Below are 26,525 nucleotides of genomic sequence, written 5' to 3'. Positions count from 1 at the left end.
TGAATTGCACCATGTAAGGCCTGGCAGAGCATCACTATTGGCTCTAACGATTCTTTTCTATCACATTATCTTGGTTCATTTTGTCTGACTGAATTTACCCTATTTTATTGATTGTATTTCTTTTAAATGTGATGATATAAATGTGTGTCCTTGTTTGGTCTTTTGTCTGCTTGTCACAAGTTGCCAAGCTTCCTGAAATTCTGGTGCCGAGACGCAAATATTTCACTCTCAGCAACCTACACGTACGAGGCCATTATTAGCTTTTTCTGTGGTTGAATGCAGAGAGGTGCAGGTTAGACAGAAGCAATTCAGATAAACCATTTTACTTGAATCTAATATGAAATGCCCTATTCCTAATACACCGACCACTTATCCCAAATAATTGACTGACCTTTATTTCAACCATGGCCTACATTGTCACATTAAAGCACTGGCCTGCTCTATTAGCAGAGAATCTACAGACAAGGAGACCCCTCTCTTCATTTCACTGCTGAAATCCAGACAATTAAAATCTGGTCTGACTAGTACAACCCTGGAAACACAGAGAGGGAAGAGAGCTCTCAGGTTCTCCGCTGTGTGTAAACATGTCAGTGCATACTCTGCTGTATGTTGAGGAGAGGGAGAGATGGCAGCTTGCCACAGTGAACTCGCTGACCGGGCCCCCCTCCAGCTCCCTGAGCAGAGCTGAGGCCAACTTTGGGATGGGAGCCAGTAGCAGCATAGCAAGGCTCAGGCACAGCTCAGCCCAGCCAACTGGAACACAGTCGCTATGTAGATTTCTGGGATCTTTCACAGTGTGTCAGATTACACTGAGCCCTGTCCTCTCTGTTGCCTTGCCGGAGCATCTTCTGCTCATGCTGCCATGCCAGGGCCTTTTTTGGATCCACGTTTCAGTGCAAGGCACAGACTTGGCAGTAAACAACACACATTCATGGGCTATAAGAGGATGCACATTAGAAGACAGCACATATAGGCATATACTACACAAATCCAAGCTTCTTTTCCAACCATTCCCCTGCAGTAAGGCTGATTCCTGAGTGTGTCACTGACCACACGAGTTTACCTCACAGGGGAAACAATGCAAAGTGGGGAAACGAGAGGAATCAAAATGTTTCTACTCAATTTGCTGCTTTCTTGAACAAAAACAAGGTGTGCCAGTAATGTGAGGAGGCTTTAGAAACTGTGAAACTGCTGCCATCTACAGGACATCTTTGTCACTACAGGACTCAGTAATTGTAAACAAATGTTAGAATACTGACAAGTCCAAAAAACAGAAATGGAAAACACACTGAAAGCTCTATCAAACACGCCAGTGTCTCATTTATATTTTCAGGAAATGGCGTATACAAATATGACCCTGCAGTGCTTTTAAAAGTGGCTAAAAATATCTTTTTTGTGTACTTGCCTAAGATAAAAGTTACAGCTTTTGACTTTTGTCCAAGCCAAAAATGTCAGGATATGATCCTGTGATGTATCCATCACAAAACAAGCCAAATACCATCTCTGTGCGATACATTCATGGCATCAACATCCATGTCCAACACATTAAGTCTTCACCGTAACAGCACACAGAATAATTCTGGAAAATACAGTAGCAACATTTTTTTCCCAAAAATTCTGTTTCATTATAATAATGGACAGCAACAACCGGTTCAGAATTTCACAAATAAGGATTTTAAAGAATTTTATTGAAACAAGGATCAATTTCAGTCCCAGTCCCTTATGGTTTTCAAAAAGCGTGCTTTGGGTTTTAGCGCCAACATTTCATGACTCTTCTCCAAAGCCCTCTTTGCTTATACAGCAGCATGTATATACTCAAAGAAAATGAAAGAAAAAAAAAACCCTATACAACAGGTCATTTTGGCACAATCAACTCATACAATGGTACGCTTGTGCTGGCATTTCGTTTCTTTCAAACAGTTTGCTCTCCATCAGAGCAAAATGTGTTTACTGAATGAACTCATTCCTGATGGATTTTGACCATAATAGGAGGTGCAATACAGTAATCATATCAGAATGCTTCTAGAAATCAAGGTACAGTAAGAATTGATGAAAAGCGTCTTTCTTGTTAAAGGTTGCAGTACTGGGCGATGCTGAGTGTTGATTCTGGTGACAAGACATCAACGTCTGCTCCTGCCCAGACGTCAAGTCCCAGATTCAGTCTCAGTCTCAAGTCTCGACCAAGGCAGCATTGCTGTGGTGAGTCTCACCTTGCGCTGGCCTAGATGTAGTGTTTGAAATAGGAGATTGATATCTTCTTAAACCGGACATAACATTAAAAACACTTGAGCCCAATCATGCAAATCCTATCTGAAGTAAAGGAGCCTCCTTTGACTTCTCACAAGAAAACACTGAGAAAGTTTCCACTGGATGATGAACTACATGGACAATAGAAATGATAACAGAAACTACAGAATACTGTGACATGTTCCTTTGCCAACATTTGGTAGCACGTTTCGTTTCATCCGACTCAGTAAGCACTTTGGTATACATGCTGGTCACAGCCATGTCTAATGATTACATATGAACTCGGTTGGACTAGGCCATTGCTTGGATTCTGATATCCTTGGGCAGTTTTTTTCAAGTAAAGATATAAAGACTGTTCATTGTAACACATTCATAAAGCATGCACGCTGATGGACAAAGAGAAAAGTGTCATTTGGACAAAACCCCCAGGTAACAGCAAGATCAGGAGAAAAAGTGCTGATTTTTCATATTCACATAAAAAGATCGATATAAGAAATGCATTTGCTGACTAAACTTGACTTCTGAAACAGCATTTCTAATTCGTCTTCGGATAAGTTGAGTGACTCCGTCTTGATGCGACACTTCTCAGAGAGTAGAGCTGATCCAGGAGATGGATTTTCATGTCATCCTCCACTGAGTATCTGACATCACATTTGAAAAGGCAAAAAGTGGTCACACGTGAGCATTCCCTCTCTGAGGAGGAGGCCCACCAGTCTCCACTCGGAAGATGATCAAAGATGGCTTCATCTTAACAGTCGTCTCAAATGGACTATCATGTGGGTCGATGAGCAGACAGAACAAGAAAATTTGATCTTCTAATAGACACTGTAAACACTGTTGTTAACATAACTAAAATTGGCAAGGATGGAAACCTAAGGTATTCAGATCTGTGGATCAACCTAAATGGTTTGAACACTTTGATGATGAAAAAGTAAAAGCCTGTGGATCCGAATCCCCCGTCTGCATCATCTTACAATTAGAGGATCTTCCATAGTGTGATGAAGAGTAGAACTGGCAATGAACTCTTCAGATAACTGAATAATTCTATTGCTACAAAAGCCATCCCAAACTAAACTCGTAAAAATAACCAATGAAGAGCTTAATACAGATAGAATATGATGGACCATAAGTTAGGACCACTGCTGTAACTGGTGAACAAGCACTGCAGCTCGTCATGACTGAGTGATGAGACTGTGTTCAAAGAAGATCAACAGTTCTAGACTGACTGGAAACTTTCACACGTCCCCATTGTTAAGACATCTGCACATGATTTTAGAAAAGAAAAGCCAAGCGCACAAACTGCGTCTGACTGTGTGCATTTAGAGGCATTGTTTTGATTTAATCAATAGTAATATTTGCATTTCTTTAAAAGAGAAAAGAAATAATTAATGCCAACAGATTGACGATTAGATGGGCAAGGCAGCTTCTGAATAAAATACTGGCTGACATTCAAGACGTGAGGACAAAAAAAAATAAGAGAGACAGCTTTTAAGTACTGGTCTTGAGGAGTGTAAAACAGACTCATTCCCCCCAGTTAAGTGTCAAAAATAAATAAAATGAATGACAGAAAAATAAACATCCCAACCATTCGTTTCAGTATATGGGGAAAAACCTTTGTATCATTAACTTAATTTTTCTTTACACGAAAACAAATTAGTTGCTTTTGGCATACACTCTGCAGTTTTCATCTCAGTGTCCCCTTCCCTCCAGTTTCAAAAGCAGGAAAGATTATTTGGATGTTTCCAAAGAAAGTAGAAAACTGTCCATGTTGACTCTTTCAGACCTCTGTGCACTATAAGCAGGGTGGGCTGTTGGAAAAAAAAAAACAAACAAAAAAAAAACAAAGCCACACAGAACCTTCCTTTCTGGATGCATTGTAACTACACAGATGGACCTGGCCACACCAGGCTCAACCCCATCTACCAAAAGGAAAAAGAAAACAAAGGAAAGAGAGAGAAAAAGAGATCATGTGTCCTGCTTAGTCCTCATTAGAGCCTTTGGCCCCAATGAGGGAAATACTCCCTTCATGGCATCTTTCATGAGAACATTTTTTTTTTTTTTTTTTTTAGCACAAGCGGAATCCAGAGTTTTCCTTTATCTGCTTGGTTTCCAGAGATAACAGGGAAACGATGTCTAATAACTATTTTTAAAGTTGCTGTTGATCGTACTCTGCAATAAGTCTCTTTATATGTGCCAGTTTGTTGTGTAGATATTCACAGCGGTTCTTCTCTTGGCTATAGTTTGGATTAGTCTGCAAGGGATATGAAAAAAACAGAGTCACAGTCTGATAATCTACTCGGATACTTTATGCCATCGAAATCAGTTAAGGCAGGAAAGCTTACCTTTTTTATTTTATGATATTCTTGAAGTATCTGATTGTGGATTGTCTGCAAAGAGAGAAACAAAAAGGGCAATTGAAGTGAATAAATTGAGGTGGTGTTTTAGTTACTCAAGATATTTTCTAACAGAAATAGGAGATTTGTGTGTGTCCTTTAGGGAATCTACCTTGTACTTGTCTGTGCCTTGCTGGAGTTGTTTGAGCTCATTGTCGAGCACAGTGAACTGCCGGGTGATGCCCTCTATCCGAGCATGCAGACCTCGGTACTCACTGTACTCGGCGTTGAAATCGTTTTTATACCTCTGGCGCTGCTCTGGAGAGCCGATTACAGTGTACTTCCTTGGGGGTGAATAAGAGAAAATGTTAGTGAACTTTGGTGGCCCCTAAGTACAAAGCACAAACATTAAGGGAAACATGCTGCATATACAAAAACACATACAAGAGTGAAAGAACATTAATGGAAACATGCTGCAATTACAGAAACACAACAAATACAACAAATGAAGTGCTCCAGGACACATGGGGGAAGTGTTGGACTAAATTTGGATAAACAGGAATGCTACACAGATACTTTTGCTTATGTATCTAATCTAACCACTCAGTGTCAATAAGATTTTTTTTCTCCCGAAAAATATGGTTAGAAATTAGTCTATCTGTATGTTGCCGTTTGTCCAAATTGCACCCAATACTTCTTGTGTAGCAATTCTTGTTGCATTTGTTTTCATACTTGTTGCAAGCAACAAATTTCCCATTTGTAACGCATTTGAGGCATGTTTTCCCTTAATGTTTGTGCTTTCTGCCTTAAATGTACTTCGTCTTAAAATCTCTGTTCAGTGCTATTTGTATATGTATATATATATACATATATACGTTATTGAAGTCCAAACAAAAAAATAAGTGTATATATATATATATATATATATATATACACCTCATGGGATGGCTGATGTATGGTAAAGGAACCACCTGCATGTTTTGTGCAGAACTACTGCTGTGAAAATGTGAACTTTTAGTACTTTTATATGTTAACACATTAGCTGCCATGGGATGTTCAGGGATGGGGGGTGGGGAGATGTTTGCTCTATAACACAAAGCAAAAAAAAAAAAAAAAAAAAAAAAGGAGGATAATGTAATGCATTTCATAACCTGTAATGTGTCACTCCTTCAATAAAAAATAAAAACAATCTCTGTTCAGTGTGGTGGCCTCTAAGGACAAAGAAACAACTGCATTTCTCCAACAACTCCTGTCTCCAATATGTAGTCCACTTTTTTTTTTTTAGCCCATATTTGTTTACATTTTGGCACTCTAGTGCCTTTAAAAGTATTTTTTGTAGTACAAGTATTTCTTAGTAAATTAAAAGAATGCCGAATTAGCAATCAGCATTTCCTATCTGCAATGTAGCCATGGATATACAGACAAATATCTCTGCTGAAGAAGAAGAAAACCTGATGATTCAGTTCTGAGAATCTCAAGTTCTGGAGTCATAAGTAGTGTATTTTTTCTTTGACTTATAAAATCTGGTTTTGGACATTTAATTGTAATGAACTTCAGATATACTGATATCCTAAAAATGCAACTCATTACTGTGTTCAGATTTATGGAGTTATGACTCCAAAGAATAAAACCTTGATACAAATTGACAATCAGGCACCAAGGGTTTTTAAGTACCTTAAGTGCCTTCGTGAGCTGTGTGTCACAGCAAGTTCTGTAACTATAGGTCAGCAAGCAAAATTACAATAAATAACTTCCCACTGTGTTTAGAACATTAGCTTGCACCTGTCCCTGCAGGCGACCCTTCAACTCTCCTGCCTCACAGTTTCCTCTGATTTAATTCACACTCTTTCAGCTAGCAGCAGTGCTGTAGGATCTATTGAGTTCTAAAACTGTTTAATACTCACAATAAATAGTCTGCCACCTCAGGTGATGATGAAGGAATACTGGTACTGTTGCACATTCCATTCAGATCTGAAACAAGGTCACAGAAAATGGCATTAATCTGAATATGTTATTTGTGCTGTCTCTGTACAAACGGCTGGCAACATGATTGATGATTATATAGATTACATTATTTATTGTTTACATCATTAATCTTTTAATCAAGTAATCCTCTATATATGCCAGCTGGATTCACAGGTGTCTGTTTGAGGTAACTGAATGTATAAAGATGAACAGCAGGGGTCTCCGTTTAATCAGTGACTCACATACTGGCCACATGATACATCACCTATTCACAGTGATGACTAACTAGTGTCTATCCACATATGAAGTACTACTTTTATTCAGAAATCTCTTATCTATTGCAAGAACTGTTAAACAGATAAATAAATAAAGACGTTTTGTGCAGAGGAAAACAATGATGTCTGTGTGCCTGTTGCTCTCACCTGTGCTTTTGTGTGGAATACTGTTGCTTTTGAGGTTTCCTGGGCTTATCTCACAGGCTTTATTAGGCTCAGGCACACGTTCCTCACGACTCTTCCTCTCTTTCTCCTTCTCCTTCTCTTGCTCCTTCTCTCTTGCCCGCTCCCTGTCTTTGCTCTTCTCCTTGTCTTTATGCTTTTTTGACTTCTTCCTGGACTTGCTGTTTAAGGATGAAAGACTTTTGTCCCGAGGGCCATCTAGCACCGAGTGTCCAGGAGATGATGTGCCGATGCTTGGTGCGGTGAGCACCGCTGAGACAGAGAAGAGTGAAGGAAGTTGGCTGAGCCTCTCGGACACTGCTGTTTCCTGAGAGTCACAATCTCTCCCATTGTGGCTGGAGTCATTACTGACGTCTGACAGCGCTTCAAAAGGACGAGGTATGTCCAGCACAGGGAGCTGCTGGGAGCTGGACGACATGCCGCCATCTGACATAGAAACCACTTCTGCCTGTGCTCCTCCCGCCTCGCCTCTCCCGTTTGAGGAGCTGAGCTTGCCATTAACCGGGGCTGTTGCAGCCTTGCTGGCGAGGTGCGATATCCTGGGCTTTTTGTTGACAAGAGGGTCAATGAAGTCAGCAGCAGGCCGTTTCTGGCAGAGAAATAGCAGTTTTAGTAGCAGAACCTAAAACAGGGCTCATTATGAAGTCGGCTCACCTGAGAGTGAGCGAGGGGGAAACTGCAGCCCAGGTCAGAGCAAATAAAAATGGTCTGAACTGTGGAGGCAAAGGGAGTATACAGAGGGGAGGATTCTAGTAGAAGCATACAGATGGAGAGAGCATCACAAAGAAACTAAGCATGAGAGTATTCTCAGAAGCACTGAGACTATGATGTCTGTGCTGTCTTTTAACAATACCAGGGATTACATTACAGACAGGCCTTGTTTGACCGAGCCTGCACTAATGTCTTGGGAGTGGCTGACCCAGTCACTGTGTGTTCCAACATATGACTTGCCTTCTGAGAGAACATCCAGACCCAGTGAGTTGCACCATTTGGGCCTGCATGCCTCTTTAATAACTGCGTAGTGTGAAATTATTTTAGAGTATTTATCTTCATTTTGGGACTCCGTCAGCACTAATATGTCATTCTTTAACACTGTTTTTCCTTGGTGATCACAAGTCCCACTTCAGTTGACAGCTGTAATGAAAAGTTATTTCGTTCCACAGCCAAAGGATGAGGAGAGGAGAGATTTTGCTTTAATGTTTAAGTTTTAATGGAAAACTTTTTGAAAATAATTGGAAAGCACGGACTTAAGTTATTTTCATTTTATCCATTTTAGTGTGGACATGGTCTTGCCCCGTTTGCTTTGCAGTGCTACCTTATTCATCCTTCACCTATCTGAGGTTTACATACAGCTTTATCTGCTGCTGCTGCTGAATCTAAAAAAGAGCCTGGGGTACTGTTTGCTTGTGTGTTTGTGTGCTGTGTTTACTGAGGGAGGGAGCGGAAAGGAAGGGGCATTCAGTAGGTGTCTGAGGGAGAAGAACCTGAGAGGAACGAGCTATTAATGTAACAGAGCAGCTCCTCCTCCCTCTACCTAATGGAAGTGTAAACAATGGATAAACTCAAGAGTCTGGACTGACCTAAAAAGAGAACAGCAGGACATGGAATATGAAATAGGGAATTGGGCAATGAGGAGTGAAAAAGAGTGTCGCTAAAATGGAGTGTATAATGGAGGAGATTTAATTTTTGGTTTAGAAACAAGCAACCAGTGTATACATGTTTAAAAAGGTCCTTGAACAGCTCATAACAACCATTAGAAAAAAGTTACACTAGTCAGCTGGAACCAGTTCATAAAACATGTATTGAAACTGAAATTCATTGACAGAGGAAACACAACTCAGCTTATAGGGAGAAAGAAAGAATTTAGAAAATCCCTCTGAGAAATACCAGAAACCACCAGACTGCTGGGACAATCCAGTCAGCAGGCTGCAGTGTTTGGAAAAAATAATACATATCTTTGGTGAAAAGATGTGTATCGGGAGGAATATTAGCAATTTGTTTACCATTTCTACAAGATCAGCTGGAACAACTGAGGACAAGCTACCTCTGGTCAATGATTAACTATGGAGAGTGTATTTACACTCTACTGAATTACCATCAAGTAGTCCACAAGTCCCAAAACTGAAACATCATCATGAAAATAACCACTATCCAACCATATGACCACAGTAAAACATTAGTTATTGTACAACTGGGAGAGAACAGGGAGCTCACCTGAGAGGGCGAGCTGCTCGCTAGTTCTTTGGGCGGGCTCTCAGGTGGAGGGGCAGAGCTGTTCTGGGCCTGGCACTGTTTCCTAAAAGGGTGAACACACACACACACGCACACACGCACACACACACACACACACACACACACACACACACACACACACACACACACACACACACACACACACACACACACACACACACAAAAAAAAAGAAAAGAAAAGGCTTGATATAATTTCTGCCTAATATAGTATTTGCAAACTTGGCGTGGTAGGGACACAATGTTATCTATCCAATTACCTGTTCAAGTGTCACAGCATTACTATTGGCACGAATGCAGCAAAATTTGATCTGACTGTTCTTCCAGTGTAAGTGTTGCTAACTTGTTTGACCAGACAATTGAGGATATTGTAGAATCAATTTTATTTGAATTGATTTATCCTCTTAGCACAAAGAGCTTAAAATGCTCTATCCCAAGAAATGACGCTCAAGCAGAAGATCTAAACTACAATTTTTGTCGAGCTAATTCTACCAATTCTAAGTATGAGGGCATTAAAAACAAGTTACAACAGTTGCTTTGTGAGACTGAGACAGTCTGGATGAAGGAGGAGTTACTTGACAAAGCAGCATTTCATCATAACACAAAAAATGGACGAGGCAAAATTGAAATCTGTACAAATTCTTTACCAGTTTAACAGTCTTCAGTGATTTTTTTAAGAAACATTTAAAAACATGATTCTGTTGCTTTATTTCTCTGAAGAAGAAAATGCATGATCTCATCGACAGTGCTCCATGTTTCATGGTAGAACAATTTTGGCAGCTAGTCAAGTCAAGTGAGAAAGTGGCATGACACTCCAGTGACAGAGAAAGTGGGAGAGAGAGAATATGGTGCTTCTGCTCACTCTGGGTTTGGATGTTGTTTGCAAGCAATACGCACACTACAAAGGTGACTAAATGTACTCCATTTGTTTTCATGCCACTCTATCCCTGACTACCTCCATGAGAGTCTTAACTAACTGCAGTACTCACACATGTATTTGTCCATTTGTGATCACATCAGCCAAGAACCATCTTAGTGCCAGGTGTGAACAGAGCCTCAGATTTATCATAATACATGAACACTCTTACCACATTATGTACCAGATTAATCTTTTACACAGCAGCAGTTTCAAAACAAATGAGCTCTGCCACTATACAGCTCTCCAACCAAGATGAACAGTGCTGAACCAATGCAGCCAAGATGCAGTTAATTCTCAGCATGACAGCCAAACTATGGATCCAGTCTTTTTTTTTTATTTTTTTAAACACATAAATTCACACAGCTTCATTATTGAAGCTGCATTTCAGTCTGCTTGCTAGGACAGACGATGCAGACAAAGCAGTAACAGCTACGAACACAACATTTCAGTCTGAAACTAAATAGTGCACATGCAGTGATGCTGCTGCCACAGCTGATGACATTATCAGTAGGGGGCAGTTGGATACACCAAGTCTTGTCCATGCCCCACCCTAGTTCAATCAGGGTGTGTGTGTTTGTGTGTGAGTGTCTGTGGTGGGGACAGTCAGATAGACAGGCAGGAGCTGTGAGTGAGACAGCAGGCCCACCGATATGGCTGAACCTTGGATAGGTGCCACCTCACACAAGGATCAGCATGTGCTGGAACACTGTTGCATCATGTGCGTTCCAATCATGTTGCTGTGCTGCTCCTGCGTGACTGACTGTGTTAGCTAAAAACTCTGGAGGAGCTGGGGAGGGGGAGGAGGTATTAAGTGGGAGGCTATGGTTTTTAGTCAGCTGATAAACTCACAAACAGAGCTCAAAGTACAGTAGAAACACACACACACACACAAATAGGCTCCTAGTATTTGTGGATACGCACGCTTTTACAAACCAAATACAAGCACGAACACACATCACACACAGAAAATATACTGAGTGAGCAGAAAAACAAATCCATGTGCACTAATATAAGGCAACATTCCTCTAATAAATACTACCTTTGTGAATTTCTTTTAAGGCTTTTAATTGTTGCTGACACTGCATCAGAAAGGCTGCAGTTTGTGTCACATATTTATATATGTAAATGAGGTGGAAAAAATGCTAAACACACCTTTCAAAAGTCTAATACAGCACAAACCATACCATAAAACTATGTTAAAAGCAGACTCTAAAAAAAGTGGACATTTCAGGTAAGTAAAACCCTGCATATTGCAGGGATAATGCATTGCACTGAATTGTATCTTACAAGTGTTTCTATTCTTCTGGTCACTCAGTTTTAACACTTGAGCTGCCCTTGGGGTAGCACCACAGGTACATTTAAGCTTATCAGTGAGAATAGCAGCCATTCTTGAGTCCACTACATAAACACAAACTCAGCACAGAGCATTGCTGCCTGATCTATATTTAGCTAGCTGGGAGCTTGCTTTTCCTTAGTGTCCCAGATCCTGAGAAACCCAATTTTTCCACTGGGAAGAAGGCCAGCGGCGCATGCTGTCAACAAATACAACACTTAGACGAAATTCAGTGGAGCACACTGAAATATTCCTGGGGACAATCAGACACCTGCCATTCTCACAAACACAAAAGTTTTGCACATCCATACTTAGGTTTGATATAAATCATTACAGCGGGAACAATGTTAAGTGCAGAGAATTATAGAAAGATAACCTTATTTTTCCTAATCATCTCTCATATACCATAATCTTAATTTGTTACGTAACACATTAAAAGATTTTGCATGAATACATGTTGTTCCTTCAGAGCTGCCAAACACTGTAGAGAAATATCATTCTAAAAAGTTCTTACATACCAGAGCCCTGCACCCTGCGGCCTCACCGTCACCACAGAGAGTCAACACAAACAACAAAACAACGTACTCTGCAGTGTCACAAACTTAATCCACAACACCCTGAATTATAGCCTGAAAAAAAAAAAAAAAAAAAAAAAAAAAAAAATCAGATGTACCAGAGTTATCAAAAATAACATCTGTTACTTTAGAAATATAATCATTGCTACAGTATCAGCTATTGCTGCTCAAAGGCTAAGGGACTTCAGGTACACTACATCACTTAAAAAGACCTATCCACAAACACTGCAAAATAAACTGCCCTAACGATGACACATGAAACCATCTGTCAAAAGGAGAATTGACCATTTAGACGACATTAGGCTAGTATAAGAATGACTCCAACAAAATACAGCACATTACACCAATCTTTAAAAAGATATGTAAATTTACATCTACTTTACTGCTAAATTCTGCACTTAAGTGTTCAGATTGTTTAAATTTATGGCTGATGAAAAATCATCAGCCGAACAGGATGATGTGTGGGTTTCAAGTGAGAGTAATCCACATCTCTTGACGTACCTGAACAAGATTCTCTTGAGAAGCTGCTGGTCTCCCTCTGTATAGCCCGGCCAGACCTTCTGAATTTCCTTATACAAAAAGTCCTTCAATGTGAAGGTGTTGTCTCTCCCATTTAGGTTTGCCACCTAAAAAATACAAAAGAGGCACTGGTGAGTTTACTACCCTCTGCAGTTGAGTGGATAACTTCACTGTGAATTCTAAATGACTATATATATACACTATGGTAAAGTATATATGTATGTATGTGCGTGTGTCAGAGAGAGACAGAGAGAGACAGAGACAGAGACACAGACAGATAGAGAGAGAGAGAGAGACCTGTTGCAGGTGGCTGTCCAGGGAGTCTTTGTCTAATTGTGAGAGGCCATCTTTCTGCAACCTCAGGATCAGCTCAGGCTTCTTGTAAGGCTTGAGGGCCAGCAGGTGTATGAGGCGCTCTCGGAGCGGCCTGTGCTGAGTCGTGGCTTTCTTTAGAGTACTGCTAGAGATGATGACAGGCCGAGACGTTCTCCGTAATGGGGCAATGTCTGAGAGGCCAGGTGCCGGTTTCCGGATCTGAACCTTCTTGCCTGAGAGGAGTTGAAGAAGTATTACATTAAAGAAGTTGGGTGAGGAATAGTCAGGTACTGTAGAACAGGTTTATCTGTTAAAAGTAAATATTGATATCACTGTAATGTTATTGAACTCAATTTTCTATTTGATAACTGCATTTTCATTTATCTAACCAACTATTTTGGGAATGCGCTGGTCCTGTTGTATGCACCTTTTGGTTATTCAATGTTAAAGTCAAAATTGGCCTATAAACTTTAGTTGGGAATAAACTATTACAGTGTGGTGCAAGACGAAGGAAAAGAAAACAATGAGCAAAAGAGAAAAACTATTTGGCTGAGGTCGTCCCAGAGCACATAAATCCTTCTTAAGAATACGCTAGTTTGTATAGTTTAGTCTACAGTTAATTTACAAGTTGTAATGGGAATTTCAGTTTATGAGAATTGTAATTGCTGGAGAAATGTTGTGACCTATACTACAATCTACCACTGAAACAAAAGCTCTGGCAGAAAAGGACTCAAATGACTTTTTGGCTGGCAGCCAGTGCTTGGCTGTTTTCTTAAGAACAGAAAATAAGTATAATCTCAACAAGAAATATATTTATTTCTGTCAATATCTTTTAACTCAGTGACTGTTAATGGCTGGGAGGGCTGGCAGGTGACTCATAAAAAAAAAAAAAAAGAATCTTTACTGCTGCCACGTCCACCTGAACTCACCTTCTATTACAAACACCAGCTATTATCACCTTCTCCCACTAAGACCTTTTTTTCAGGTGATTCAGATTCAGATGAATTTTGTGTTGCCTCCTACTGAGACTGAAATACTGTTTGGTTCCACAGAACAGTCGGACTAACATTTGACTCACTGCAGCCCAGTGAATAGGCTTATACTGGATTTCTTTCTTTGCAGGCAATGAGGCAGGGCTACTGTGATTTTCAACAAGATGTGGTTTATAGTGCAGGTCAGAGACCAAAATAAAAAGTCAGGAAGTTGATGTGTTATGCCTGGGGACATATCTGCCTCTTTGTGTTTAGATTACATTCATGGGGTTAGGGAGAAAGAGGATAAGTGTGTATTACATGTTTGACCATTGAGGAATCAACCACCATTAAATTCAATAAAGTCCTGGTTACAGATGAGGCATGCTGGCAGTGCGCTGGACCTCTGCCATTCAGCCCCAGACCCAAACAACCCGTCTGGTCCAATGTGAACCCATTCACCAGAAGTGAAAGACTACACAAACACATAGGCCATTTGGGTGTTTGCAGGGCACAGAAATTCTTCCAGCCTCTATCTGCCTGCTGTTAACTCCCAACACCTTTCTGGTGTTTAAATGGAAATATCTCTTTCCAGTCAACGAGACGCTGACTCATTAAATACTGGTGATTACAAGGGGGTGGCTGAGAAAATGCCCGACTGACCTGTGGTATTCATGTGTCAGTATCATGTCTCCTCACCTACATATCTTCCCCCAGGCTTGATGACAATGGCACTCCTACTGCGAGTCTCCTCCTCAACCTGGGCCATGCTTTCTCTGGCCTTCTGGTAGGAGTCGTCTGTGGCACATACTGTAATCTTGTCCTGGATCCCACCCAAACAATCCAGCTGAATGCTCCCTTCACTGCCAAAACAAACAGGAGACGTTGAGAGAGGAAGACAGGGATACAGTGACCAGAAGCTTTAGCAGGAAAAGAATAGAAAAGACTGGAGGGGAAGCACTACTTATTCTGAAACTACATGACTACCTTGCTAATGTTTGAAATGGACAGGACACAAACTAATAGGTTATATTCTAGAGGATACTACTTTAAAATACTTAACATAAATCCACTTCTACACGTTAATTCTCAGCATTAACCTTAAATCTCTCACTATTTGCAATAACCCATCTCTTCACTGTGCATTCCTGGCCAGATGAGATCCATCACACACCCCGAGGGCACAACTATTATTTTTTCAATTTCCATCCAACTGTGGGTTCCCACAGTAGGACTTAGTGCCGCATCAAATCCCATTCTTTCCCGACTTTCCGGATCTCTTTGATTCCCCTCCACTTTGATGAGGATTTGGCAGAAAATGAGATGGTGCTGGCGCAGTTAGTGGAAGCTGAGCTCTGTCATTTGGGTTTTAGATCGGAACTCAAGGTTGATTAGGATCCAGTCAGAGATGCGGATGAACTCCACCTGACCCACTTGTTAAAAATATTTTCAGAGTAATGGGGTCAGAAACCTGACAGTCAGAGAGGCAGAAGAGTCTTGTTGTTCTTCACTCTGTTTTTCTACTTCCTTCCACTTCAACAAAGACATCTGGTTCTATTCATCTGATTCATCCAACATTTTTTGCATATGTTAGGCTAGAGAAAATGTGCATAATGAGGTTAATGGGTTTGATGCATGGACAGAGATCCAGCAGTAGCAGCTGCTACTACAGAAACAGCCAACACTTGCAGCAAGAGCAAGAGTCAGTTCTGATTGGATTTTGACTAAACTTCATGCTGCTTGTCACCTTTTCACAATAAATAAATATGGCAAGCCCATCATTTACCATGTGTAATGCATATTTCCATTTAATGGCTTCTACTTGGAGCCAAAGTGCCCACTGTGTTCATCAAGGGTGCCTGTTAAGCATCTCATTGAGGTGCTTGGTGATTCACCTCAGGTCTTAACCATGTTAAACAGATTGTCAACCTGGAAACACTGACTGCTTAAAGACTACACAGTATGTGAATTTGTGTTTCCGAGTAAGAAGAATTAGTTGCACACACTATAAATAAGAGAGGAGTGAAAGTGAGTGAGTTTGCTTTCACCTGGTGATGAACTGCTGGATGCAGTCAAAGCTGCCCTGGGGGTTATCTCTGCCCACATTTGACAAGTAGAAAGTAAACGTTTGCAGTTCACTGGAATTTTCTGACCGTGGTATAGAAATTTTCTGTTGAAGACAAAAAAAAGAAAGTAAAACATGAACACATCAAAAACACTTGAGATATACTTGTTCTAAACTATCAAACTGTCAAAGTATCACTGAAGAGCAAAGCTACACGGTATCTTGATGCTGAATTTTTACAGCACAAAAATCTGCATAGTTACACTTTAGACTTTGTTTCACAGGTTTTCATTAATGTGTTTTCTCCTTTCTTTTTATACCTCTATATTATTAACACCATTTAGATACTTTTCCAGCCAAGCCCCAAGAAAGAATGACTAACTGCACTTCACACCGTATTTGTAGATTAACACCTACATTTTTTCTGTCTGATGTATTCAGTGCTATAAACAAACATCAGTGCTATATACCTTAAAAATTTGGCAGTGAATAAGGGCATTTTCTTGCTGGCATCAAAAACACAGAATGCCTAACAAAATGCAGCTAAAACCCACAACTGCTCTTCTTTCAGCTTATATCCACTAGGAATGTCTATGCACTGCAGTGTGTTTGTCAATGTGTGATTGGAGGAACCAAATTTAAATTACTGCAGCAGAAGAACTATGATAGGTATTTCTGCAGTGTCCGACCTTCGACACCGTCATGCACATCCTATTTCACCGCCATAATTACCTTCCTCCCACACTACAGGTGTTGCTTTTAGACGAGTCTGGAGGAAGAGGAGTTAACCACTGTCAACTAGCTGCTAACCTCCACAAACCTCTAATCATCAGTAAGCTGCCCAACACTGTTTAAAATGGAGGAAATAATTTGACAAGTGACAACTGGGACAAAGATGCTACATTTTCGCTTTAAAGTACATTTTGCACAACTAACACAACTTGGGACTGGGTGAAAATGGTTAATATTTAAATGCAGTGTAAAGAAGCATGTCAGTAATCTTCTTAGAAAGAAATATGAATGACAGAGCTGAGAAAGCGCTGGGTGATACCGAATCCTCGCCTTGGCATATTTGAATCTACTACTCCACCTCAAAATTGTTTTAATTCACCCTTTCATTATCATGTGAATTCAAAACTGAATTAATTACAAAAGTTCTGAAAAACTGGAGAAACTCCAGTGAAAGTAGTTTAAGACTGACAGGAGGGCCAGGCAGCGGGTTGTGTTTCCAGGAGGCCCTGGCAGGCGGGCCCTTTCTCAGCTCTGTTTACCCGAGAACAAATTCAAGTGGTGTCACAGCCACGAACTATACATCATGCTGAGCCGAGTTAGCAGAGGACAGCTGAAGTTACCAATTAGATGGTTTCTGGATCCTCAGTACAGGTCCTCCTGACCAGTGAGCAGCTCATTGAGAGTGACCTAACCTACATGAGAGGCTAAGCCTGTCACTCACTGGCTCCTTCATCAGTGCTGGGACTGACATGAGGTCAGACTGTAGGCAGCTCAGCTCTATTTACCAAAGGCCTCAACACGTGTGAAGGCTGCAGGTGGCCAACTATAAATAAATACAATATCCTTTATTTGCCTTCCTGGAAGATCTGTACTTTCAGTTATCCATTCAGTGTAACACACACACTGCATGTGCTGCAGCCTACCTAATAATTAATAGTTAATTAAATAATAACTTTAATAATACTAACTGCATTGCTTTTACTGCCATCATTGTCACAATAACTCCTATGCCTATATTCTCCTATGCCTTGCTAGGAGCTGACCTGCCTCAGGGTAACAAGATACATTAACATTATACTGTAAGTGCTGCATCGTTTTACACTTTACTTTCAACGCTGCTTCAAACCTGTCCATTGCGCAACATGCAATACACCTTAACAGCACCTCATGCAAACTCCTATATCATGTTTGATGCCAAGTCTTTCAAACAGAGATCCACCAGCCAGTGCTGCCACAGCTAGCATCAGGAGCATAGTTATGAATAAACCAGTCACGACAACATTACCAAAATATTGATTTGTATCTCTGATATAAAATGCGGTTTCTACAAACAGAGAAAAACAACTCCAGATTTTCTTCTTTTTTTTTTTAAATGCAGCAAAGTAGCATGGTATTATAATATTTTTATGGGGAGAGGAGCAACAGTGATACAAGCTCTATTATGCTGGGGTGCTGAAAGACATCTAGATGTACAGCTGGTAGATTTTAAACTTAAACATATTTATGTCAATAATTCATTCATTCAGTTCTGTGAAAATACAGAGGAACAAAGGGGATAGGGCGAGTATGTGAATCCAGAGATGATTAAGAGGCAGAGGAACTGACTGAAAGGCAGGGCACAGGGGAGTGACTCAGTTGACTCACGTTGTAGAGGATGAAAGAGTGAGAAGCGCAAGAGGCTCCTCCACACAAAATGGCCTGTGATCCAGCTTTACAAACGTGAGTGTTGAAACCACAACATGCATACACTAATACTCATCCATGGACAGTATGGCTTCTAAAGAAAAATGGTCATCATTAAGATGAAAGATGACACAACCCGTTTGTTGTTAGTGAGTGTGGCTTTTCTTTAGTTTGTCTTTACTGTGAATCTAGACTACACAATAGTGCCTCTGTGCACTTTGAGTGGGTGTTGCTGACAAGTTATTTACTGTAATTGCCAAGTTATATATGTATGATTGTGATGTGATGTGTAATAGGCATGTGTGAAAGTTTGAAAAATTATATTTATAACATGGACCCACAGTTAGAAATAAAAGAATAGAACCATCAGAATAATGTGTTCAACAATTTTCTAAAAACAAAAAGGTCTATTCAGTTTAAAAAGGCACACATCTGCTCAGTATTAAACAAACTGTGTCTATGATTTTTCTGACAGAACAAATGATTGAAGAGGGACTTGCTAAGAATATAAAAACAACACTAATGACCCAAAAATCATAAGTAACTGTGGAACTTGTTGTTTCTTTGCTCTTTCTGAACTGATCCTTACTTAAACACAAGGAACGAGGAAAATAAAGAGAAACCAAACTAAACCTATCTCACCACCAATTCAACATGCTCAGCCAACATCTGCATACAGTATGAGGCTCAATTGCTGCCAGTAGTGCCAGATACACTGCAAAATCTTTGGCTGATCTTTAGCCACGTACTGTTGTCTTCGTGCTTCAGAAGCAGAGAACACAAGTCAGAAACAAACAGCAATTCAGAGAGTCAGACGGGGAGAGTGTAGAAGAGAGTAAGAGAGAACAACAAGTATAGACCATCTCCAGTCATTCATTAGAGGCCAGTTGTGCAGCGTTGAAGGAAAGAAGCATGTGTCTTCCACACTCACTAATATGCAAACTGCACACAACAACAGAATGCTTTAAGTTGTATCAAGAGCTACAATGATATTTGCATGAGAAATTATATCACACTGAGGTTTTTCTGTATTATACAAACTTTATGGAGCTCACATACATTAAAATCTGAACCCAAACCTGACTGGAAAAATCTGTCTTTTTTATTTTTATTTATTTATTTCTTCCTTTCTAAAAAGGCACAAGAAACTTGGTATGTGTGTGCACACTTTGTCAGAACTCAGAGAGAGCTGTACCAGATGAATGAATAAGAGTGAATGAATATGGGATCTCATTGTGACAGCCAGGCCATCTGCTCTGTAATTTAGCCACTTTCACACTTCTGACTAGCATTCTGATCTCAACAGCAACAGATTTTCCTCCAGAGTGAGTCTGCTGCATCAATAAAATGCATTACGTTACTTTTGACAGCCTAAAACCATCAGATAATAAACATCAGGTCTACCATCTGAATTGTGCAGTTGACAAACATGACTACACATGAACCACATGCATGTGTTTCATGTATTCATATGCATGTGCTCTTACCACATTTCAATGAATGTTAAAAATGAGGATATCTAAAGACAGCTAATGACTGACAACCTTTATACAGCATGATTATCAAAAGGGTCACACTGACTTATCTGGCTATTTATACAAAGTCAACCACCTAGAGCAGACATGTTGGTACACAGAGATTTAGAAAATGGATTTTACTTGTTGAAAAAGCATGAAGTCAAATAGTACTAAAGATGATGTCTGTAGGACTGCTGTGTTCTGCAGTGCACCCTTCCCAATTTTACAACAAAAATATTGATTGCAGGATGGCAGCATTACACGAACCAAGACTCCTAAAAGAGGTCACTGAAGATGTAGTTGGAAAATGAATATCATTCATGGCATTTTGTTAACACTCAGAAAAGATGCCTAAAAAAAGAAAGTGAGAGTATGGTTTAAATTCTGACTTTTGATTGTAAAATGTAGAAATCACAGACAGTAAAACAAAGATACACAAACCTGAGCTATACCAACACTCATATCCAATATCTTACAGCAAAATTATTCAAGACAGCGTACACATCAAACAACAAACGGAACAAATTTACGAAGCTGCTGCTGGCTGAAGTGCATTTATGAGAGTTTGGAAAGCAAGTGTATTGAGAGCTTGGAAAGCCTTCACTGGATTCCCTAAGCAACAGTTCTAGCCTGAAAAATAAATTTTAAACAAGCTGTGTGTGTATGGACAGAATGAGATGCTAGGAGGTCTTATTTTATTGCATAAAATGGTAGTGTAGCTGTCTGTAAGCAGTTTTTGCTTGTTATCCATGTACCTTAGACATGAGTGTCAACTTTAAGAGTAAACTGATTATGTACTTATAGGATACAATGTAAATGTTACATTTACTTCCTGTTTTAACAACTTTTACCCTGAATTTTAGAAGTGACATAAAGGGTATCCAATATAATGGGCAACACTCCATATTCCTGCTCTGCCTTTTCTATGATATTTCGTCAATTTTCAGCCAGTCTTACCAGAAAATGTATGTTTTTGTAAAACTTATTTTGTTTCATATGAAATTTTTGGTGAGCAATAACACTTTCCTAATGTCACAGCTGAGATCTGAGGATGTTGCAACTCTAAAACTCTGTGGGGAAGCACTTCAGGGTCAACAGCACAATGATCCTCCTTTGCAAATGGAGAAATTTGCACACATTCAACCTGCATCTCTCAGTGCGGTGCCGACTCGTGCGAGAGCTTTTTATGTCACATTTGATGAACTACAATGACCTAGTGTCAAACCACACAGCAAGGTCATGGAGGTAGAGAGGAGTCCGCAGGGTTAAATGCATGTATGTATTTGGGTATGTGTGTGTGTGTGTGTGTGTGTAAGAGGAAGTAAGCAGAACAGCGGCTTGTGACATGTTCACAAACAGCCTATCATGACAACATTTTGGACAGGGATAGATAGCCAATACAATGTTTGATGACTAGGCAAATCACTAAGTGAACCAGGCCACTGGATGTCTTACCGTACTGAAACTTGCCACTACATAAGAGCAACTGTCTGTCTATGCATGTCAGACTGGGCAGGCTCACACAAGTCTGTCTTTTGCCCATGCAGGAAGTGGTTTCTTATGCAGAAAACGCTTGTGAGCACAAGGATGTTTATTGTCTGCACGTGGGGAGTTAATTGCTCATACAGGTAGAACTGGCACCCATTTGTAAGTTGTCATTAACATAAACAAGTAGGTACCAGTTTCAGAAAAAGGCACAGTTGCTTGCATTCTAGGATATAAAAACAATTCACGGTCAATTTAATTGTTACTTCACTTGGGCTACCTTGCACATTTCCTAGCTTGACTCTATTGCAGCTAAGAGGCAAGGGAGGGAGTGGCAGGCAGGGATAACTTTAGCTCTGCTGCGGTGGTGAATATTAGCAGATACAAACACCTGCAGCTCTCAGTCTGCTCTGTCTTTGGCTTTCTTTGTTTCTTTATTCTCTGATTAATTCCCTTGCCTTTTAACTAGCACCATTCATATTGCTGATACTAAGTGATTTGGTTGACACTTGATCACTTGACGGGCCACCAACATGTTATCAACAACAAGGAGCAGGATACAATCTGATCCTGTTTTGAAAATATGAAAAGCATCAGTCCATACAGTAACAGACTTATGGTCTTTGAATGAACACTCTACAGTATTAGCGAGGTTTCAAACAGACTAATGCATTAAGATCAAATTTCATCATCAGTCAAGTTTCCTACTATGGACAGTATTTTTCCTGCAATACAAGAGATGTGGGGCCGAGTTGACATTTGGCACATTTAAGAACCAACACCAAATCAAACAAAAACTTTTTTTGCCAGTAGCAGGAGAAGCTGGGAACCATTTTACTGAACAAGTCTCAGTGACAGTAGTGCATTAAGATCAAGCAACATTGACAAAGCACATGACACACATGGTACATCATTAAATTTAGAACAGCTATGCCAGCATCTTTCTTGCTGCTCTCTAAGGCAAACACGTTGTGACATAGCACTGAAGTGTCATGTTGGAAAAAATACACAATAGCTAGCTTGCAGCTTACACCAGCGTTGGCATAATCACAGGTCTGTGTGTGTGTGTGTGTGTGTGTGTGTGTGTGTGTGTGTGTGTGTGTGTGTGTGTGTGAGTTGGCATTTGAGCTCTGTTGAGTCGTTCAACTTGCAAGTCATGATAAATGTTAATCCCTCTGAAACTTTTAACCACAATGTTTCAGCTGGCTAGTTGATTTTGTATTATTTTTTATTAACAGAAAACAAAACTGTGCATGCATGCAATTGGATGAGACAGTGAGGGTCAAGGAGAGAAAGATGTCTTACCCCTTGGTTTCCATTAAATCTGATCAATGGTTGTGATGACAGGACCTATAAAAGACAGAAAACAGCATTATTAAATAATTTTCAAGGTAAACACATTAAACAATTTCATTCAGGCGAATTTCCAGATAGGATGTTGTGGGTTCAAGTTCCTAAAGTAATGAACTGCTTATGCAAAAGATTTCAACCGTTCAATAAGGGGAAAAAAAGCAATGAAAGTACAAATATAATTCCTGGAAGCATTACATTAGCTTTAAGGCATGCGCTGCAATACCAATTCATACATGGTGATAGGTTAAATCCACCATAATTTCTGAATTACTTAAGCTTCTATTTTTCTTTCTTTGTTCTCAGCTATGGGAAAGAAGACCAGGTACTTTGTCTATGCATCAAGCTCCTAGATGAAACCAGTTTAACACAGGCTGATTTAGAAATATTTACATAAAAACCTTTGTTTTACCGAGCCATTAGCCGCAGAGAAACCATAATTTTAATATAATCTTCTATCCAAAGCTATGAGAATACGTTTTCAAAGCACAATTCACATCATAAAGAGAACTACTCCACATTTTGGTAGCATATGCCATATTCCTACAGGTTATGTTTACAACTAAGAACAATTTGCTTCTCTCATTTCACAAAATCCAATCATGGTTATTTAATACTCATACAAATGTTTAACATCTATGAGAAAGCCTCATATGACATTGATAAACATGATACAGTTTACCTAATTGGTAAATCCTGCAGTTTACATACTTATTATAATGTATTGTAATGTCAATGCATATACAATACACAGTCAACTGACCAACACTAATTCTCCATCTAGGTTAAATTTTGAATCTCCTATTAAAATCTACAGATCTAAGGACTGTAATGCAGGGCCATTACCTGCAATTAAGTTCCTACAAGTCTAAACAGTTAGCATGCCTGCTATCACCTTCTCTGAGCAGGAGGGAAGAAAAACCGTGACAGAAATTACTATGATTGTGTGTGTGTGTGTGTGTGTGTGTGTGTGTGTGTGTGTGTGTGTGTGTGTGTGTGTGCTGTCCAGTCAGCCAGTTACCCAGTAGCTGATGATCACCACTGACATTTTTCAAATATTTTTCAGACACAGAAGCCCCAAATAATAAGGCCCAGATGAGGCTGGTCATCGTGTGAGGGAGAAATGCAGTGATACAGTGATTATGCCAAAGTGCTGTGTAAACATGTTAATGACTAACATTTCTTACATGTAATCTGTAACTATGGTGGTTAATAATCATTAGCTGACTGGAACCCTATGTTACATAAAACACATTTGTAGGGATATGTTTTCATTTTAACATGGACTATGTCCAAAAAAACTTAATCCAATGTGACGAACGAGAAAATAACATGAAAAAGCATAATGACCACTATTTATCCAGTGGATAGTGAATTTGCAAGCTAAATGGCCAATTTACTGTAATAAATTACAACAGGCAGAATAATGACCTCCTGCAAGTTGTGTCAGTTTTGGAGACGTGGGAAAAGAGGAAGAGCTGAAGAGGGTCTGCACTTTGTTGTCAGTTGTATTCAGCTGTTTCATTATCACTGTCTCGGGATGCCATCTGTTTATCATTTGACTTCTTATAATTCCACATTTAGTTTCAGTTTCACTTTTCCAAATGAAATAAATCAAGGACCCAGCAGCACTTTTGTTCCCCTAAGTAAAAACTTTACAGAAGACAAGTGAAACAGGATTTTTTTGAAAAACAAATTAAAGTTGTTGTCGAGGTAATCCGAGCAAACCAAAAAGTTAACAGTGGTCCAGTTCTGACTGACTGGAGAAACTTAATAACCATTACTGTTAGTAACTGTAGCATTTCACTGACATCAGGAACTAAACATTCATGAACATCAAAAAAAGAGGAAGTCATTGGCTTTTCCTCTGTGGTGCTGCTTTACTGGCTCAAATGTGATCAAGTGAGAGACCTACAAGTTCAAGGGAGAGTAAGCCTATCAAAGACACAATGTTCTTTGTACTCTTGCCTGATTCTGGCCCACAGATATGCAGCATGCATACAAAGACTGGTGAGCTACTGTCCTCTACACTTTATCCACTTAAAGTCCAAATTGGTGTTTGGTGTCATTTACAGCCAACCAACAACCATGTGGTCAACAAGTATGATCTTGGTATACTTTCTATATTGGCCACAATTGATTGTGGACCATGCAGGCATTGCATGACAGGAGTTCCCATAGGTTTTTTTTGTTTTGCATTTGTTTGATACTTGACAGCCTAGAGAGACACAAGAAACCACAGCAGAGAGAGAAAGAGCGAAACAAAGGATGAATTGAACCACGGATGTTGCCGTTTTGGGAATTCCCATAGATTCTAGTTTCAAGGACCTTAAATAGTGAATATGAAATATGTGCCAGGGCCAATAAAGGCATTATTTAATGAATCAGTGGATATATAAAGGCAGTGCCTTATATATAATTTCCAATCCAATTTCCTATTTCTAATTCTTTCCTGACGATAATACATTGTTATCCAGGTGTCAATCTGCTTTTCAGTGAAAACTGCATTTGAGCAAAGGAATTTTGTTAATGTCAGACGTGTAGAGAGGTTGTACAAATCCTGCCTGGACCTTACTGCCAGAGCTTTAGAGCCTTCAGATAGTTTTGCTAACTCTTCTGGTATTAGTGTTACTAACTTGTTTCACCAGATGCATGCGGACCCCACCTTGCCAGGTAAGCCATCACCAAGTATGTTGTAATATTTAATTGCATTTATGGCAACACCTTAGCTGGCAATGCTGGATTATTAAAACAATCTGAAGTAGTAGCAAGTAGGTCAATACCTTTTGACACAGCCACTCTCTTAGCCACCCTTCCCTTTAACCACAAGAATCTGTCATTCACCAAGTGATCCACTGTATACTACTACTACTACTACTACTACTACTACTACTACTACTACTACTACCACCACCACCACCACCACCAACTGTAACACCAACGGTTCTAGGGATGACAACTATGGTCTGGCAGTCAGTCAGTCGAGCACTTTGGTCTAGTTGTATCTCAATAAATATGCATGGCTTGCTTGCTAACTTAGGTGATCACCTGACTTTTCCCTTACTGCCACGATGAAGTTGACATTTTTGTTTCTTAGCGAAATATCTCAACAACTATTGTATGGATTGCCATAAGATTTGCTATGGACATTTGTGTTGCCCTCAGGATCAACTGTTATCACTTTGGTCATCCTTTCACTTCAGCCATCATCAGATCCAATTTTTCATTTGTCTAACACTTTCTTTTACACCTCAACACCTGCAAAACTAATGACATTCCCATCAGCCTCAGCTGTACTTTGAGTTTAGTGCTAAGTAGCAAGGATGGTAACATTTGAAACTAAGGTGAGCATTTTATACATTGTAACTGCATGCTAGCATTGTCATCGTGAGCATTTTGCTATGGTAGTTAAAGTACCACTGTGCCTACGTACAGCTGCTCAGAGCCACTACTGTAGAGCTAGTGTAGGTCTTATGTGAAGACATGACTGACTACCAAGTTGTGCATGATCTCAGAGATTGAAAAGACAGTTTGAAAAACTCAGGATAAGCAATTTCACCTTGCCTAACCCTTTCTGGCCTTATAAAATAAAATTAGAATCAGATAAAAAGAGGAAAGCCACTGTTTCAATTATCTTGAAACAGCCAAAGATTTTTTCACTTTCTCCAGAGCTCCAAACACTCAGAGCCTATCCAGGAACACCAGACCTTTCATGGAGCCACACTCCCTGGTTTACCCCTGCAACGTTTCACACAGCACCAGTTTTAGCACTTCCACCCTTCGCCCTACCCCTCCCCCATCCCAGCAC

At 39.9% G+C, this 26,525-nt stretch overlaps 1 protein-coding gene across 1 annotated transcript in view; it reads right to left on the bottom strand.

Moving 5' to 3' along the window:
- Nucleotides 1-1,651: 1,651 nt before the first annotated feature.
- ell (elongation factor RNA polymerase II) overlaps nt 1,652-26,525 on the bottom strand; it is a 33,647-nt gene continuing 8,773 nt past the window's right edge. The window contains exons 2-12 of the mRNA XM_023408018.2: nt 22,673-22,717; nt 15,934-16,055; nt 14,585-14,748; nt 12,897-13,147; nt 12,582-12,706; nt 9,218-9,299; nt 6,968-7,592; nt 6,485-6,551; nt 4,753-4,924; nt 4,590-4,634; nt 1,652-4,498 (exon numbers count right to left, since the gene is read on the bottom strand). Of these exons, the coding sequence (XP_023263786.1) occupies nt 4,394-4,498; nt 4,590-4,634; nt 4,753-4,924; nt 6,485-6,551; nt 6,968-7,592; nt 9,218-9,299; nt 12,582-12,706; nt 12,897-13,147; nt 14,585-14,748; nt 15,934-16,055; nt 22,673-22,717 (1,803 nt within the window). The 3' untranslated portion in view covers nt 1,652-4,393. The remainder of the gene's footprint in view (nt 4,499-4,589; nt 4,635-4,752; nt 4,925-6,484; nt 6,552-6,967; nt 7,593-9,217; nt 9,300-12,581; nt 12,707-12,896; nt 13,148-14,584; nt 14,749-15,933; nt 16,056-22,672; nt 22,718-26,525) is intronic.

This window comes from Seriola lalandi, unplaced genomic scaffold, assembly GCF_002814215.2.
Source record: "Seriola lalandi dorsalis isolate HSWRI2012SDOR001 ecotype SW California unplaced genomic scaffold, Sedor1 jcf7180002054353, whole genome shotgun sequence".
Taxonomy (NCBI): domain Eukaryota; kingdom Metazoa; phylum Chordata; class Actinopteri; order Carangiformes; family Carangidae; genus Seriola; species Seriola lalandi.
The sequence above is the reverse complement of the archived record's forward strand: the minus strand, read 5'-3'. Positions and strand labels throughout refer to the sequence as shown.